Raw genomic sequence first — 16,554 nt, 5'->3', positions numbered from 1 at the left:
GGAAGAATTTAATTTGGGGGGAAAGGACTGAAATTAAAAAATATTGTAAGTTACTGGACCAAAAACATAAATTGATTCATAACAACTAACAAGACTGAAAATAAAAATAAAATTCAAGTTACAAGAGCAAAATCTTAATTTTCTTGGAAAACAAACTATTAAACCCCGCCAAAATGAGATTCAAATATTCTAAGACGAATCAAAATGAGTTGTTATTTTGTGCATAGAGGATTTAGATTCACATAGTTTTCCATCCATGGAGAAAAGGCTCCGGTCCTCGCTGCAAACCTCCGCCGAGGAGTTCCTATCCTCCGCCGCCAATTTGCCCTACAAATCCTCCAGAACCGCCATCAAAACCCTAATTAACGCCCTTGCTCCCTCATCTAGCTTAACGTCCTCTCTACCTGTATCCCTACGCAGTTCAATTTCACAGTCCATTTCCAAATTCAAAAACCTAGCTGACTCAACTTCCAATGCATTGCCCAAAACTCCTCCTGCTAAGCGCCTCCGGAGGTCCTCTAGAAATAAGCAAGTCGAGGAGGCATTTCAAACCAACGATTGCGAAAATGATAGACAGTCTATTGCTGAGAAGCTTCAGGTTTACGCACACATTTTGCGCCTCTGTGTTTTCCATCCTGAAAATGTGTTTTCCGCTTCTGATTTGTTGCCTGCTGCTCAAGAGTTGCATGATAACTTAATTTTTTTCGAGTCTGACTCGGCTTTACTTTCTGAAATTGCCAATTTATGTGAAGATTGGTGGAAGGGGGATTTATCAGGGAAGGAAACCTTGATATCTCAATCGCTGCCTGTTATTTTGTCACGATCATTGACTTTGAAAAAGAAAGCCGACGTCCACAGAGTGTACACACTTCGGGATGCTTTTGTGTTGTTTGATTTTGAAGATGCCAGCATTGATGACTTGAAGCATTTGTTAATTCGCTGTGTGATATCACCTTTTCATCTGAAAACAGAGGACGGCCGGAAATTTATAGCTTTTTTGTTCGGACTAAGTGTGCAGCTTTCCAAGGAGATGTTTGCAATGATTAAGTCTCAGATTCCTTATGGGCGCAAATCAATGGAGGAGGCGTATGGTGAAATTATTTTTAGAGCGTGGAAGGCAGTGGAGGGGTCATGCAAGGAAGAGATTGAGAGCGGGTTCTTGCAGGGTTTGATTGAAGATGCTATATGTGCCAGCTCGGGGGCACTAGCTGCATCTGTTAGGCGGATATTAAGAGTTTTTATTAGTAACCGAACAGTAGATGGGGTGGAAAAACTGATTTTTCATCTGACAGAGCCAGTGATTTTTCGTTCACTTCAGGTATTATTTCTAGCTGGGAGTCTTGATTGAGTTGAGAGGTATAAGATAATATTAAGTTTTAATATTAATTATGTTTCTAATCAAAAAAAAAAAAAAAAAAGAGGTATAAGATACTATTCATCCAGATCATGCATTTCTGTTTTTAGTTTGGTTGGTGTTTGTTCATAAATTTTTGTTACTTAGATAGTCCTCAACTATGAAATGCACGAATCTGACTTGTTGCATATGTTAGTAGAGCCTCTTGAGAAGAGAAGGGATTTATGTAGATCCTCCATCGGTGATAACTTTGTTATCCAACTATATAGAAACTAAAAGGTGATTTAGAAATAAAGAACACACAATGGGGAGGTTTCTTTGCAATTGATGCCCCTTTTTGCCATCCCAAAAGCATAGTTTGCAGCCACCTAACCTGCTTTAAATCAGAAGGTCAACCAGTAGCTCTGAACCTTTAATATTCTGTTATTCTCTGATGTCTGAGGCCAACTAATTAAGCATTTGGCAGGTGTTGTTTTTACTTGTTTAACCGTTTGAAATGGTTCTCGAACATCTTGGAATAGTGGCATGTCCCAGCACTTCAATATTAGATGCTGAACGCCCATTTGTCTTCCCAAATTTAGCTTGAACTTTGGCTTGTTTATCTTAAAGTGTTACCCTTCTGCATGCATGTGGTACCCCATTAACAAAGGAAACAGAATATAGAACAATAGTAATCTGGCAACACAGTGTCTTTAAGTACTGCTTAATTTTTTACTCATTTTTTACGAGTTGAACCAACCACCACGTATGTTTTATTATGTTATCAACTCCCTTTCAGAAGCTCCTTGCTCTTTGCCCCTTTAATTCCTTGCTATTGTGAAAGATAAAAATGGAGCTAGATATTGATGATGAATAAAATAATAGATTCAGTAGGAAAATTTTATCCACCACAATTCCTGTTCAATTTTCAGTATATATCCTACCTTCCATTTGATATAACTAATTTTAGAACTTCGGATACAAAAAGCCATAAATGAAAAGGAAAAATAATGAAATTAAATATAAAATCACTTACTTGTTTTGTTCTGTATGGTCACATTATTTGTATCTTTAAGGTGGAATAATAAACCTAAATTTTATATTTTTTTAGCTTGTTTCTCTTAAGTAGCAAGTATGTGGTTCCGGCACTATGCAAAGTGGAATTTTGATCACTCGCAAAAGGTGGAAATTATACACACCTACATTTTCTGAACTTAAAATTGAGAGTTGAAACATGCTTGTTTTGGTTTTCCTAATGGTTCAAGAATTTAATAATTACCGTGATACTCCATGAATTGGAAGAGAGTTTTCGACTGCCTTCATTTTTGCCAACTACTCAGTATTCAATTTAATTCACCACCTAGAGCTTATCTTCGCTTCTGCAATACTTTGGATAATCAAATTATAGATTATGTATAATGACTAATGTAGTATTTGCATTATATCTTCAAAAACTTATCATTCCTTATTATGCAGGTATCAAACTCTAATGTTCGTCAAAATGCATTGCACTTACTTGTGGACCTGTTTCCACTCGAGGATCCTAATGCAACTAAAGAGGTTAAAGATACACTACTTGAAAAGCAATTCTTTCTGTTGGAGAAACTGCTCATGGATGAATGCCCCGATGTCAGGGTTGTATCAGTAGAAGGCAGTTGCCGTATTCTTTGTCTGTTTTGGGAAATCATTCCTTCATCAAACATTACAAAGATAATCACAATAATTTTTGACCATATGACACATGATGCTTGCACAGAGGTCAGACTCTCCACTGTGAATGGTGTTATGTATATGCTTGGGAATCCTCAATCTCACGAGGTTCTTAAAGTGCTTTTACCTAGAATGGGACAATTGATTTTAGATTCTACATTAGCTGTACGTTGTGCTGTCATTGATCTCTTACTTCTCTTGAAAGACATACGGAATTTTCATTTCCACAAGGTAAATATCAGACCTAGAAATTCAACCCCGTAATATATACCCCTATCTATGATATTCTCTTTCCATGACCTACATTGTTTGCCCCTCCAGGTACTTTCATTAGATATATTGTTCTCGACACTTGCTAATGACCAACCGCTGATAGCAAGGAAAATCACCAAACTTCTTGTTCCATCGTACTTCCCATCTAAGGTCACCGAAGAAGAAGCATGCAAACGTTGTATCACTCTAATTAAAAGGTCACCTAAAGCAGGGGCAAGATTTTGCGAGTTTGTGGCATCATCAGGAACATCTCTCAGATCTCTAATGAAACTTTTTAAAGTTTTGATCGGTGTAACTCTGTCATCCGTAGAGCTGAAAGAAGAGCAGATTGTGGGTTTACTTCTTGCAGCATCCCACCTATGCTGCAACCTTGCACAGGATGGTTCTTTCCTGGCAGCTCTCAAGGAAGCGTTACCCAGTGAAAAGCTGAAGAGCCTGTTTACTGTTGCTTCTACTGCACGAGCTCAATCTTTTGTTTGCAACATGGTCTCAGTCACCTCTCCAGGTGCTGTAGGTGACCTTTTTGAGGAGTCCCTTGGTTTGATCACAAAATGCAGTGATTTATCAGGTAATGTTGAGAAGCAAGTTGAAGTGAGGTCTGCCCACAAGATGATCTGGTCTTGTGGTTGGTTCGATGACATGTTCGAGGCTCTAGTTGGATTTCTGCAAAAAGCTGCTTATGGATGTCATGTTACCTTGGGTATAGATTTAGGTAAAAAAGGTAATCATGCAGCAAAACAAAGAAAAAATAGATCTGCCCTTAAAACATCATTACAATCCAGTAGCAGAGGCAAAAAGTCATCCAACAATTCTAAAAAGATTTTTTTTGAGGATTATGCTATTGCTACTGGAGTGTCATGGCAAATAAAGGACTTAATGCAGTCTGAAAATTCAAGAGAAGCTATATTAGGATCTCGAAATTTAGAAGAAACATTCATTGCACTGAAAGTCATTTCTGAGGCTAGTATTCTGAATTCCCTGAAAATTGATCGTATGGACACATCTCCTGTTGCTGCTTATACGACTCTTACTCTGCTTATGTCTCTTCATAACATCAGAATAAGCAGGAACAGGGATCCTACACAGGCAAGTGATATTTACATATGCTGTGATTTTAACAGAATTCCATTGGACTTGGTCTTCTATTTGTTCATATAATCTCTCACTAGTTTTATGCAACAACTGCTAATCATGATACATTCCTGACATTCTCTTAGATGTTTGAAACTTGAAATCAAACACTAATGATTGCTGGGTGTATGATTGAAGGATAATAAGAGGAATTAAGTTTAAACAAAATGAAGGAATATTTGTGAGATATTATATGTGCACTAAACACAAAACATGTTTTTATAGCCATATTCATTTTTAAGTACAAAATGTCACAATTTTGTCATTAGGCATGGCATTGATCTATCTCCCTTTGTTAAATTTTTGCCTGAACCTTCTTCTATCATGATGATAGATATTATATGCACGAAACATGTTTTTATAGCCATATTCATTTTAAGTACTAAATGACACAATTTTGTCATTAGGCATGGCATTGTTCTATCTCCCTTTATTAAATTTTTGCCTGAACCTTCTTCTATCATGATGATCTTAATCTTAAGGTTCAAAAAGCAGACTTTAATGCAATTCACATAGTGGCCAAAAATCATAAACTGTGTGCTCATATGATCACCCCAAACATCAGCAAAGCCTTTTATGGCAATCATCATATAGCAATTAAACTGGAATTATGACCTGTGTTATAAAAATACGTGCAACATTTTGACGTTGAAATCCAATTTCTGGACCTGCCTCTTGTTCTATTTCCAGGCAACTGTCACAAACTTGACAATGGACCATTTGCTGCACTGTGCAAATAAGCTATTCAGAGCAAATGATCATGAAAAGCCAGAAACTCCACTTTCTGTATCAGTGAAACCCAGCAAGAGAACGCCTGGCTGTGAAACAAACACGACAGAATCCCAAACTGGTACGTTTGGTTTCCTGGTCTTTTCAATATTTTAAGGCAGATTGTGCAAGTTATGGAACAGTTTGTTGACTTCTTGCATCAATTTATGTAAACTTATATCCTCCTCGGTTAACATGACTTTTTAATCTTCAAAGCTATTAAATTTGCGAATGATTTGAATTTTACTGCCAAGAAAGTATGTCATCTCCATGCTTAACTGTTGCAACCACAATTTTATATATATAATAAGAAATGACTTACGCTGGAAATTGAAAGAAAACACCCAGAGATGAACTCTGTCCCTAGCCAAAGCTAGTCCCTAGCACACGCTAGTTAACACTCAACAAAGAAATGAACTGAATGATCCTACCTCTCCCACTCTACCGTCTTATAACCTCCAATATATCTAGATTCTTCTAGGACTTGTAATCCTTGGGCTTGAATTGTAATCCTTGGGCTTGATTGGTTAGGCCCAATAACATAAAACATCTAGCTGTATTTGGGCCCATAACATTAACACTCTAGGTCTACTTCTGATATATTGTAGTTATGATTTCATTTTCACCTGTATTTATATGATTCTAGCTTGTTTTCCTTTTTCTGATTTCAGAAGCATGCATTGAATCTGTCAACTTCAATTCTTCTGTACAGGTGCTGGTTTAAGTAAACACACGAGGATATTGAATGCGGAGAAAATGCTACTAGCGGTTTTGAAGTTTATAGTTGATGCAAATGCCATGAATCTTGTTCCTGACTGTCAAGGAAGATGCTTGAATTTTGCACTGGAAAATTTGAAATTCATCATCTCAAACTTGAGGCTATGTTTCATCCCTCAGACGCAGTTCTTAGAAGAAGACCTAAAGGAAAATTTTCATTGTATAAAAACCTCATTTACATATGCAGCGAAGTTACTTAATTTAGTGCTTAAAACTTGTGAATGTTCATCACCACAACCAGGAGCATATCATCTTGTCAATGAAATGTTTAACCTCATTGTTTCGATCGAAGAGCATTTCGGATATGGATACGCCGCTCGTTTTTCTGTCATTGTGAAGCCATGGATTCCTGATCTGATTTTGGCTTTTGGATCCTTCCACTTGCTGAACCAGACTCAAGAAGAGGGTGTTGTTTCTGTTTTATCCAGGAATGACACATTACCTCTTTCATCATGGAAAAACATTCTTGCAGTCGTCGAGGTTCAGGAACTTGTAATCTTAGAGGAGGAGACTGAGTTTATTCCAAATTCACGGTTTTCTGCATTCAAGAAACTTGTGGAAACGATGACTCAGATATTGAAAACAAATAATAATGTGCTAGATGCCACTGGAGCAATTTTATTAGCTGATTCACTACAGGCACTGCAGGGCAAGGATTACAACATCTTCTTGGGTCTTTTACATTTTGTCTGTGTGAAGTTAGTCAAGTCAGAAGACAGTGAACTGAAAGAACTCAAGTTAATGTTGGCATCCCTTGAACAGATACACTCTAAACTGGAGACTGAAATGGAGGAGCTAGGTGATGGTGATCATGACAGACAAACGTTGCTCAAAGCTATAGCATTGCTTGAGCCGGTTTTCATGTCTTCGGTGTTTGATTAACAAAGGAGATGCTCAGTGGATGACACATAAACTCGTGTACCCGCTTCCAATACACCATCATGTTGTGGAGGTTTGCAATTTAATGACCTAGTATTCTTTCATGTTGCCACTGCATGTGGTTTTATGCAAACTTAGTAATTGTTTTATTTTATATAAACGGATGCATAAATGTTGTGTAGCCTCTGATACATTTACTGATTATACTACAGTTTCACATGTCCTATTTTGCAAGACAAGCATAAGTGTTGTTTGCATACTGAATGAAAACATGTATTGTGACTGCAAAAATGAATTGTTTACATTTATACTCACATAAAATAAGAGAAATCAGTTGAGTAACGAAAAGACCTACACCATTTGGCAGTTAACAAGCCAAAAATGCAAAGAAATTAACTGTCTCACAGACTATTGTAGTAAGAATGACCAATTTCCTACTCCCCTTTACCTACACTAACTACTTCCGAGAAATGATTATCTACAGGCTTTACTTGATTCCTCTGGGAACTCTATAAAACCCGCAAAAAGGGTATTGAACCTCTCGACTTTCGTTACCATATAAGATTTTATACAGTCCCAGCCGTTAATCCCGAGCTATAGGGGGCCGTTCAAGAATTTTGCATCATTCATATATCAGCTCTCTAAAGGAATTCTCTTCAAGGCTACAGCAATTGGCATGCCCAAGAATCCAATGAATATGCTGAAAAACCATTGCATAAAGGTAAGTGGAGTTGTGTTTGCAAACGTGCCAAGGTACTCAATGATTATGATCTGGAATAGCACTGTAGATCCAAGAACTGATGCAAAAACATAGTTATCCAGAATTCCTTCGAGCACATCAATTTTCTCCATTTCTCTGGAGTTCACCTCATTGAAGAGCTGCAACAAACCAGAAGTGTTCAAGGAATATATAGTGTGATAAAGAATCTGTGGACATGTTTAAAGAAATTTGTTAGACATAAACAGATACCTGACAGAAAACGAATGAGTTGAAAATAATCGTGTTGAGGATCAAATCAGAATCAGGGCAACTATGAAGCATGAACATTGTCTTTCCACAAGCTTGAAGAAACCATATGACCAAAAACTGATATAAAGATTGTCCTAGGATGTTCCTCCACATAACAGCGTTAATGAAGTTTCCCTTCCTTCCAACAGGAGACCTTTTCATCAGTTCATCGCTAGGAGGCTCGGTTGCGAGTGCGAGTGCACCTAATGTGTCCATAATCATATTTACCCACAGAAGTTGAACAGCAGTCAGAGGAGCAGTACCTGAAAATGCCATTTCGAAGCATGAGAAAAAAATTATCTTTCCCCAAGTGCACAAAGGATGGAAATTTTTTATTTGCTTAAAAGAGCTTAGTTACCAGTCAAGCAGGCAGAGGAGAAGTTTACGACCAATGCAACAATATTAACAGTCAGCTGGAACTGCACAAACTTCTGTATGTTAACGTAAACTGAGCGTCCCCATTTAGCTACTGTCACAATTGTGGAGAAATTATCATCCAAAATTATGACATCTGCACTCTCTTTTGCTACCTGATTTCATCACATTATAATAATTAATCTCATATAATAATAATAATAATAAACTTCATTGGAGAAAAGACACAATTTTATCTATTTCATTTTTATAAAATCACCTCAGTTCCTGCAATTCCCATCGCAAGTCCAATATCTGCTTCATGTAGTGCAGGAGCATCATTTGTCCCATCACCAGTCACTGCCACAACCTCATTAAATGTTGTTCTCAAGTGCTTAACCAATGTGTGCTTGTCTAGTGGCGAAGACCGAGCCATAACCTGAGATGCATGCACATGACCATAAGCCAAAAGCTATGTGTGTATCTGTCTGTCATGTTTAATGGGACCTTATTTGGAATGCACATTTCCTATTTTCTTAGTTAGGAAAAACTAGTAATTTTCACAAGTAAATGCGTTAGTTACCTGAATCTTGGGAATCAATTCAAGCAATTCCTCCATACTTTTTTCGCGAAATACAGGACCTTCAATGGCTATACCATCATCAGTCAATATCCCACACTCTCTCGCAATAGCCTTTGCAGTGTTGATGTTATCTCCTGTAACCATCCGAACAGTCACGCCAGCTGAACGACAAAGTGCAACGGATTCCCGAACACCGGGACGTACAGGATCTTTGATTCCCACAATCCCTATACAAGTATAACCAGATGCTGGTATAGCATCATTCGGGGAGAACCCGCTTTCAAGTTCTACGTAGGCAAGACATAGTGTCCTCAGAGCCTCACTAGCAAACTGATCAATGGTTTCTTTAAGACGACGAATGGATGCTTCATCGAGGGGGACAACTTCACCATTTGAATCAAGCACCTTTTCACATGCAGCAAGAATAATCTCTGAAGCACCTTTAGTATGAGCTCTAAGGCCTTGTCCTGGAAGCTCCAACACAACACCCATCCTCTTCTTTGTGGAGTTAAATGGTTCGACTTTCACTAACTTATACGCTTGTCTTTCTTCCCGAAAATTGCCTCCAAGAGATAGTCCAAACTCCAAGATAGCTGTCTCAGTGGGAGTCCCCAAAATCTCTTGTTTTCCTTTCTTGTTAACCACCACTTCTCCACCAGTATTGCTGAAAATCGACTGCAACAGGGTTTTAACTACAGCGTCGGGGAGCTCAGAACGTAGAGCAGATGCAGTTCTTGGTTCGCTCAGGTTCTTGACCTCCATACAAATGCATGATTTCACCACTGTCATGTGATTAGTCGTCAATGTCCCGGTTTTGTCACTGCATATGGTTGTGGCCGACCCCATGGTTTCACAGGCGGCCAAGTTTCGTACAAGAGCTTTATCGTTCATCATTTTTTTCATGGCAAAAGCAAGGCTCAAAGTCACAGCTAGAGGGAGCCCCTCAGGAACTGCAACAACGACAATGGTAACTGCAATGGCAAAGTATTCTAATAACTCCAAAGCATTGTCTCCAGACCAGCGAAACATCGTTCCCTCGTACCATTTACGGCCAACCATTTTTTGGACTAAAACAGCGAAAGTCACCACAGCAAAAATGAGGCCTATCTTTCCAATAATAGTCGCCACCCCATTTAGTTTAACTTGCAATGGTGTTTCCTCATCCCCTCCTTCACTTAGTGTCGCCATTAACTTCCCCCACTGAGTTCTCATGCCAACAGTGGTAACAAGCATTTTGCATGAGCCATCTTGGACCTTGGTTCCAGAGAGTAGAAATGGATTCTCGGAACTAACCATAACTGGCTCACTTTCTCCAGTCAGACTAGATTCGTCGATCAAAACAGAGAATCCTGAGAGAAAAAGGCCATCTGCAGGGACTTGATCGCCAATTGCAAGGTGAACAATATCACCTGGAAGAAGCTCATAGATCGACATCTTCTGTCTGTACCCATTTCTTGTAACTTGGATAGTAATTTTCTTCTTTTCCTTGTCCAAATCCTTGAATTGCAAAGACTGACGATAATCACTTGTAGCTGTTACAAAGACGACCAACAAAATACTAGCAACGATCCCGAGTCCATCATGAGCTCCCTTAGGCCATCCCTCGGTGGCAATGCCGACTATCAAAGAAATAAATGCGCATGCGCCAAGAATCATGAGGGTCATATCTTGAAGGGCTTCCCAAACAAACACCCAAAAGCTCCGAATTTCGCTTTCTTGGAACTTATTGATGCCATAAATCTCTTCTCTTCGACTAAGAGATTCAGCATCAGTAGAAAGCCCATCAGTGGAGCTTGTGGCGAGCTTTTCTGCAAGCCCAGACGCCCCCCCATGAAACTTTAGCCTTTTAACATCGTGACCTTCGACAATGGACCCTAGTTCATCAGCACAAATCTGAAAACCAGCAGCCTCAACTTCCTTAGGTACAGTGTAATCACCCGGCTGCACACCTGTGTATGATTTAGCAACATTGGTTCAGATTTAAGAATTTATGGAACAAAGAAACCTCGGTTTCAACAATTTATCAGGAAAGTCACCTTGTATGAATTGGAAGGCAGCCTTTGAGACAAGTACTGCAATTCTCAACTTCTCCTGACATATATATATATATATAACGAGATATATCTACAATCAGCCACATTTGCAAAATCTATGTATGAATTATGGTCACATAAAAATAATGGAAACAAGCTGAAAAAAAAATTGATACAACAGGAAGAGCAAAAGAACTTTGGAGAGAAGAGGAACAGATTGACTGCGACTTATCCCATATACATTTGAGAGTCTCGTACATTTTAAAGATCAGTCAATATTCAAGATTGCGACAGTAATTCGTGATGAATGCAGAGTTCTTGATTCAAAATCCTTCCTTCCTTCCTTCCCATAAAAACATATCTAAGAAAAATATAAAAGGTAAAATAAATGCTGAAAATCAACAGCACATCACAAGAAGAAGAAGAAGAAGAGAAACCTGATTAGTTTTGCGCATGGCAGCAGCCTCGTGGCGCTTGGATAAATTAGCAGTGAATCTGAACCGTCGCTTGGGGTTCTTAACCAGCCCACAGAGATCCCTCCAGCGCTGCAACGCCTCCGCCGACGCATGCTTCGGCTTTACGTCCCATTTCTCACTCAATAAACTCTCCATCTCCTCAATGAGCTGCTATCTCTTACCTTATTATTATTATTCCAAAATATTACTCTTGGATGCTCAGAGCTTCTATCTTTTTATAAATATTCGAATGTATTAAAGATTGTGGCCCCATCAAAGGACGAAGCTCCGCGTCATTGGGTTCGAAAAGAAACGGGCACATCCAAGAAATTTCCCAAGTATTTTCCAGAAAGAAACTTCCCACAATAGCTCTGCTCGGAGTCCGTAAAAACGAAAAGAAAAAAGAAATTAGTAAAACGATGATCCGATTTCTTGGCAGGAGAAATTAGAAATCTGTGGTATATTTGCTTGCAGTAACTGTGCTCCTATTTTCTTGGAAGGTTGAACGAAAAGTGCGAGTCAAGATGAGAATTTCATGTTGACTTTGAGTTTGTTGCAATAATAATTTTTAAATATATTATGTCTTTAAACTGCATTGGACTTTGGAGTGTCTTGCAAACAAAAAATTATATTTACTAATGGTTGTGTTACTTGTGTAGCGCGTTTTTTTTATTTATTTATTTGTTTTTTTTTCTTTTTTGGTTAGCGCGTTACTTTGTTTGTCTTTGCCTTCACACGTCCCGCACACGGTGAAACCGGGTTAAAATATGAGCAATTTGGTGATAAATTCTTAAATCCAAACTTGATTTTTTCATAATTCCCGACTCATAAGATTTTTTGCAATAGATCCCTAGGACCAACAAACTTGAATAATTAAATGTTTAATTCTTGTACTTGATTTTTGCTTATTTATGCTTAAAATCTAAAGACTTTATGCTAAAATCTAAAGACTTTATGCTTAATTATGGTACAAAGAATTATCTGCAAAAATGGTATCAGAGCTTTAGGTTAATTATTCAAACGTAATATTAGTTGAGGAGAAGATTTTTTACAAAAGATGACTTCAAACGAAGGTTTTAATCAAAAGGATTTTATTTATATGAAATCCTATAAACAAGTTAATCTATTCACAATAGATTCCTTACAACAGGTTGTAATTAATAATGATCTCGATTTTGAAGGGATGAAAAAAGATGATTTCTAACTCTCAATTTTAGAAATTACCCCAGATTCCTCTAAACTCTCCGGAGATCTTAGAGAAGTCCAAAAGACGGTACAATATTACAGCAACCAGCTGTATGAAATACCTCGACAAATTGGAGAAATCCTTAAGAAACAAGAAAAAATTCTTGTGACTTTAAGGGAACTTCAAATGAAAATTCAAAATCTAGAACAAACATCGAGTTTTAGGAAAGGAGAAGATTACCACTCTCGTTTGGTACTGAACCTTTGTTACATCAGAAAGGTAAAACCAAAATGGTACAAAAATATTTAACTGATGAAGAGATGATGATTAATCTTATAAAAGCAGTATCAGAAAAGAATATGATCTGATGACTATTTTAGAAAGATTAAATCTCGAGGATCTACAAGATCTTGCAGATTCATTTGCAAATCTTAAAGTTGTAGACTTAAAGATGAATTCCCCTGAAGGTGAGATACCTACTGGGAATCCTCCGAGATATGTTGTTAAAACAGAAGAACCACCTAGTGAATTCCAGGTTGAAGAAAATTCACATTCAGCAGGAACAAGGACAAGACGGGGTAAAATCCCACTCCATCAAACTCCTTATGGAAAAACTGTTTTAGATCCAATACATCCTTACGGGGTTATGTTAAACCTTGATGTGCTGGATTTCAAAAACAGAGAAGATCTTATAGATGATTGGACACCAGTAAAGAAGGATTCATTAAACTTCTAAAAATAAGTCTAATTGGATCTGTTAAGATCGCTTGGGAGATGAATATGCTAGAAACTAAGGAATCAATCTTAGCAGGAGAATCCCTCAGCGAGATTGGAGGAAGAATGACCACCCTATTTAAAGCACAATTCATAGGGGTAGACTATTTCAAAAATCAAGATACAGAGAAAAAGAGAAGATATACTCAAGCTCTGTATAGCCTCGAGTTACATGATATATGTTTAGTTGATGAATACATTATGTTATTCACTAAATACAGATGGAATTCGGGATTCGAGAAAAATGTAGCTATTCAGCTATTTTTCGCAAAAATTCCAAGCCCCTGGAGAGAAATGCTGATAAAAGAATACGTTCCAGGTAAACTTGATACATTGGCAAGACGCGCCTCTTTTTTGAAAGGAAAATTGGCAGAATGGTGTCACATGGCAGCATTACAAAAGAACTACAAAAGGATAAGGGGTATAAATAAACGTACTCCTTTATGTTGTAGAGAAAATAATCTCCCAACAATCATAGGGAATAGATCACAGAGATTTAAAAGAAAAAAAATTCAAAAATCATCCCTATAGCAAAAGAATGAGAGGTTCTTGGAAACCAAGGACAGTTTGGTCCAAACATAAGGCCAGATCTTATAGATCAGAGAAAAGAAGTGGACCTACAAGAATATCCCCAACAACAAGCTCATCTCAAAGCAGAGGAAGAATGCCATCCAGAAGAACTTTCAGAAGAACTCATACGAGGGCAAATGAAAGTTTTAAAGACTGCAACTGCTGGACATGCGAAGCAAGGGGACATATTTCAACAAATTGTCCAGAAAATGAGAAGAAAGGAGCCAAACTCTTTGAAGCAACACCTGACATGGATGATGCGGTCTTCTTTCAGGATCTTGTCCAAGTATATCAGTTTGAAGATATACCCTCAGACGAAAGCATATACGAGGAAGAAATACTCTGTAGTCAAGAAAAATCTGAGGATGAATCAGAATCAGAATCAGAGTAAAGAGGAAGTATTTCGGCATGAAACACATGAGAGTTTGGCTGGGTTCTTTAGTCAAACTACTATATCTCATAATATGGTCCAAAGAATTATGAGAGAAAATCCTACTTTACAGAAGTATCAAGGATTTTTGGCAGGACAAGTTGAAAGAGTCTTAAGAAACTTAGGTCTTAGACAAAGAAGACATAATTTGATTTATAAGGTATCCATAAGGAAAATGACAATCCCTATGGAGTTAACCAATAATCAAATTAAGATGCAGTTAATTCCCTTTGAAGAAATTAGAGAGAAATTACAGAAATTGAAAGCAGAAGTAGCAAAGACAATGTCTTGAATTCATATTGGAGCAATCCAGATTATGATCAAAGCTACTTTTAAAGAGGGAATAGATTCACCCATAGATATCGTAGTATGCGATAAAAGAATGGGAAATATTCAAGATGCGGTTCTAGGAACTATCTCGGGAAATTTGTGTGCAGGAAAAATTATGGGAGTTATTTATCAAAAAATAGCCTACAATTTAGCTGACAGAGATTTTAGTCGAGCCTTGATGTTGCATCAAAACTTCAAGGAAAAACGATTGATGAAAGAAGGTAATAGACCATATTCTATTACATATCAAATTTCATATGCTCTTTCTAATACTCACCACTCGGAATTATTCATTAGAAATGAGTTTATTGAAATTCCAGAGATTTTTGAGAAGATTGCTCAAGCAATATACCCGAAAAGAATCGAGTTTCCTTTAATCCAAGAAACAGACATTGAGATTCAGGACAAACCAGTTCTATACAGAGAACTTAAAATAGAACCCACGAGGTTATCTTTCCAGGGTGACCGAATGACAAGTAGGAGATGGGACAAATCTCCTATTCAAGAAATTTCACCAGAAGAAAAGGAGTTTTCTATAATAGGAAAACTTAGATATCCAGAAGGATGGAAAGAAGTAAAAACAATATTCGAAATTACAAGTCATCGGAACCAGTTCCCTTGTAACTCGATTTACTATTTGAAACAACAAGAAAAAGGAACTTACCAAGGAGTGATAAATATTGGAGAATTGGAAGTTCAAATATGTGGAATTCCAGGAAAATAAGCGGATCAGCTCATTCTTGGCCTAGAGTTCCTTGAGGACCATAAACCATGGAAACTCTTTGAAAGAGGAATAAGGTTTATGGCAAAAGAAAAAATTTGGAGAATTCAATAAAAAATTCTACGAGATGGCCAACCAAGAAAATTGGGTAAGGGATAATCCCCTAACCAGATTTGAAAACTCTATTCACAAACAGAGAAAGAAACAACTTTTGAAGTTAGTAAATCATGAACATGATTTACTAGAACGCATTAAAGAAGTAGAAAAGAGTAACCATACTCTATCTACTGAGGCTTTAGAAAAATTAAAGCTAAATAGTCTTAATCGGATTACTGGGATACAACACAACTTATTGAAAATGGCGGGGCCATTTAGTAATCCCTTTAAATGACAACCAACCCTTTCTCCATATACATTCCAATTGGGATATTGTATGAACAATATAAGGCTGAATACTTTGCAGCATATATTGATTCAGGAGCATGAATTTGTACAGCAAAAATAGGAGTCTTTCCTATAAATTGTGAAGAATATTTGCCAAAAATTGCTGGACGAGATTTTTCAAAAAGAATTTTAATTCTTTGCAAAGGAATAAAACAAGCAGAAATCCTTATGGGAGGCACAGGTCAGACTCCTTGGTACAAGGTAAAGACACCGCCAATATATTTCCATGATACATGAGCTGATATCTTGTTAGGAAATAACTTTTAACAAATGTTTAAAAAGTATACACAAGATAACGAGTTAAGACGACTTATGTTCACCACCATTTGTGATCATAAGATTATCGTTCAAAGACTCAAGGTTGCCTTTTATCGACAAATGCCGATAATGTTTCGCAGCCAGCGTGGTGATAAATGACAACTTTTTCACCAAAAAATGAAAGATTCCAGGAGATTTGGAGAAACCATGTTAAAAATAACAAGAGAACAAGAACTCCAAATAGAAGATTTGGATCTTCTCAAGGTAACTCTAATACACAGAGATATAGAGTTGGAGAACAAGGTATCCCTTGAAAATGTCAAAAAGAAGCTCAAAGAAAGTTATAACGAGCACCCTCTGGCATGGTGGGATAGAAATCAACTCAAAGCCAGCCTTACTCTAAAAGAAGAAAAAGAGTATGAATTCGTTAGATATAAGCCCATCCCGATCGATGAACATAACAGATCAAAGGGACATGAAAATAATTATCAAGGAACATTTGGGCCTTGGTTTAATTAAAGAATGAGTTTCACCAT

The 16,554-nt window shown here is 37.4% G+C and overlaps 2 protein-coding genes and 1 long non-coding RNA gene across 4 annotated transcripts; 1 reads left to right on the top strand and 2 right to left on the bottom strand.

Annotated features, from left to right (window-relative positions):
- The first annotated feature begins 223 nt into the window (after positions 1–223).
- LOC140892111 (uncharacterized) lies at positions 224–6,996 on the top strand. Its single transcript, XM_073300859.1, has 5 exons — positions 224–1,318; positions 2,810–3,274; positions 3,365–4,402; positions 5,138–5,297; positions 5,928–6,996. The coding sequence occupies exons 1-5, from the start codon at positions 257–259 to the stop codon at positions 6,872–6,874; spliced, it is 3,672 nt and encodes a 1,223-aa protein (XP_073156960.1). The 5' UTR covers positions 224–256; the 3' UTR covers positions 6,875–6,996.
- Positions 3,857–5,612, bottom strand: LOC140892113 (uncharacterized). Of its 2 annotated transcripts, none has more exons than XR_012152741.1 (3): positions 5,538–5,612; positions 5,063–5,170; positions 3,857–3,989 (listed from the first exon to the last, which is right to left on the bottom strand). It is a non-coding gene; the product is annotated as an uncharacterized lncRNA (long non-coding RNA). The 2 variants fall into 2 exon arrangements; XR_012152740.1 differs by having other exon boundaries at positions 5,063–5,175; positions 5,538–5,608.
- Positions 6,997–7,113: 117 nt separating the features above from the next.
- On the bottom strand, positions 7,114–11,718 carry LOC140892112 (calcium-transporting ATPase 2, plasma membrane-type-like). The gene is made up of 7 exons (XM_073300861.1): positions 11,288–11,718; positions 10,854–10,908; positions 8,818–10,766; positions 8,515–8,673; positions 8,239–8,410; positions 7,842–8,143; positions 7,114–7,750 (listed from the first exon to the last, which is right to left on the bottom strand). The coding sequence occupies exons 1-7, from the start codon at positions 11,459–11,461 to the stop codon at positions 7,505–7,507; spliced, it is 3,057 nt and encodes a 1,018-aa protein (XP_073156962.1). The 5' UTR covers positions 11,462–11,718; the 3' UTR covers positions 7,114–7,504.
- Between the last annotated feature and the right edge of the window lie 4,836 nt (positions 11,719–16,554).

This window comes from Henckelia pumila, chromosome 3 (assembly GCF_033568475.1).
Source record: "Henckelia pumila isolate YLH828 chromosome 3, ASM3356847v2, whole genome shotgun sequence".
NCBI classification, from domain to species: domain Eukaryota; kingdom Viridiplantae; phylum Streptophyta; class Magnoliopsida; order Lamiales; family Gesneriaceae; genus Henckelia; species Henckelia pumila.
Note: the sequence above shows the minus strand (reverse complement) of the source record. Positions and strands in the feature narration are given on the sequence as shown.

Excerpts from the sequence above, each read along its gene's own strand:
- LOC140892111 (XM_073300859.1), top strand. The coding sequence starts at position 257 with ATGGAGAAAAGGCTCCGGTCCTCGCTGCAAACCTCCGCCGAGGAGTTC. Across the intron at positions 1,319-2,809 it reads TGATTTTTCGTTCACTTCAG|GTATCAAACTCTAATGTTCG; the intron begins GTATTATTTCTA and ends CTTATTATGCAG. Across the intron at positions 4,403-5,137 it reads GGAACAGGGATCCTACACAG|GCAACTGTCACAAACTTGAC; the intron begins GCAAGTGATATT and ends TTCTATTTCCAG.
- LOC140892112 (XM_073300861.1), bottom strand. The coding sequence starts at position 11,461 with ATGGAGAGTTTATTGAGTGAGAAATGGGACGTAAAGCCGAAGCATGCG. Across the intron at positions 10,909-11,287 it reads CCATGCGCAAAACTAATCAG|GAGAAGTTGAGAATTGCAGT; the intron begins GTTTCTCTTCTT and ends TATATATGTCAG. Across the intron at positions 7,751-7,841 it reads ACTCATTCGTTTTCTGTCAG|CTCTTCAATGAGGTGAACTC; the intron begins GTATCTGTTTAT and ends GGTTTGTTGCAG.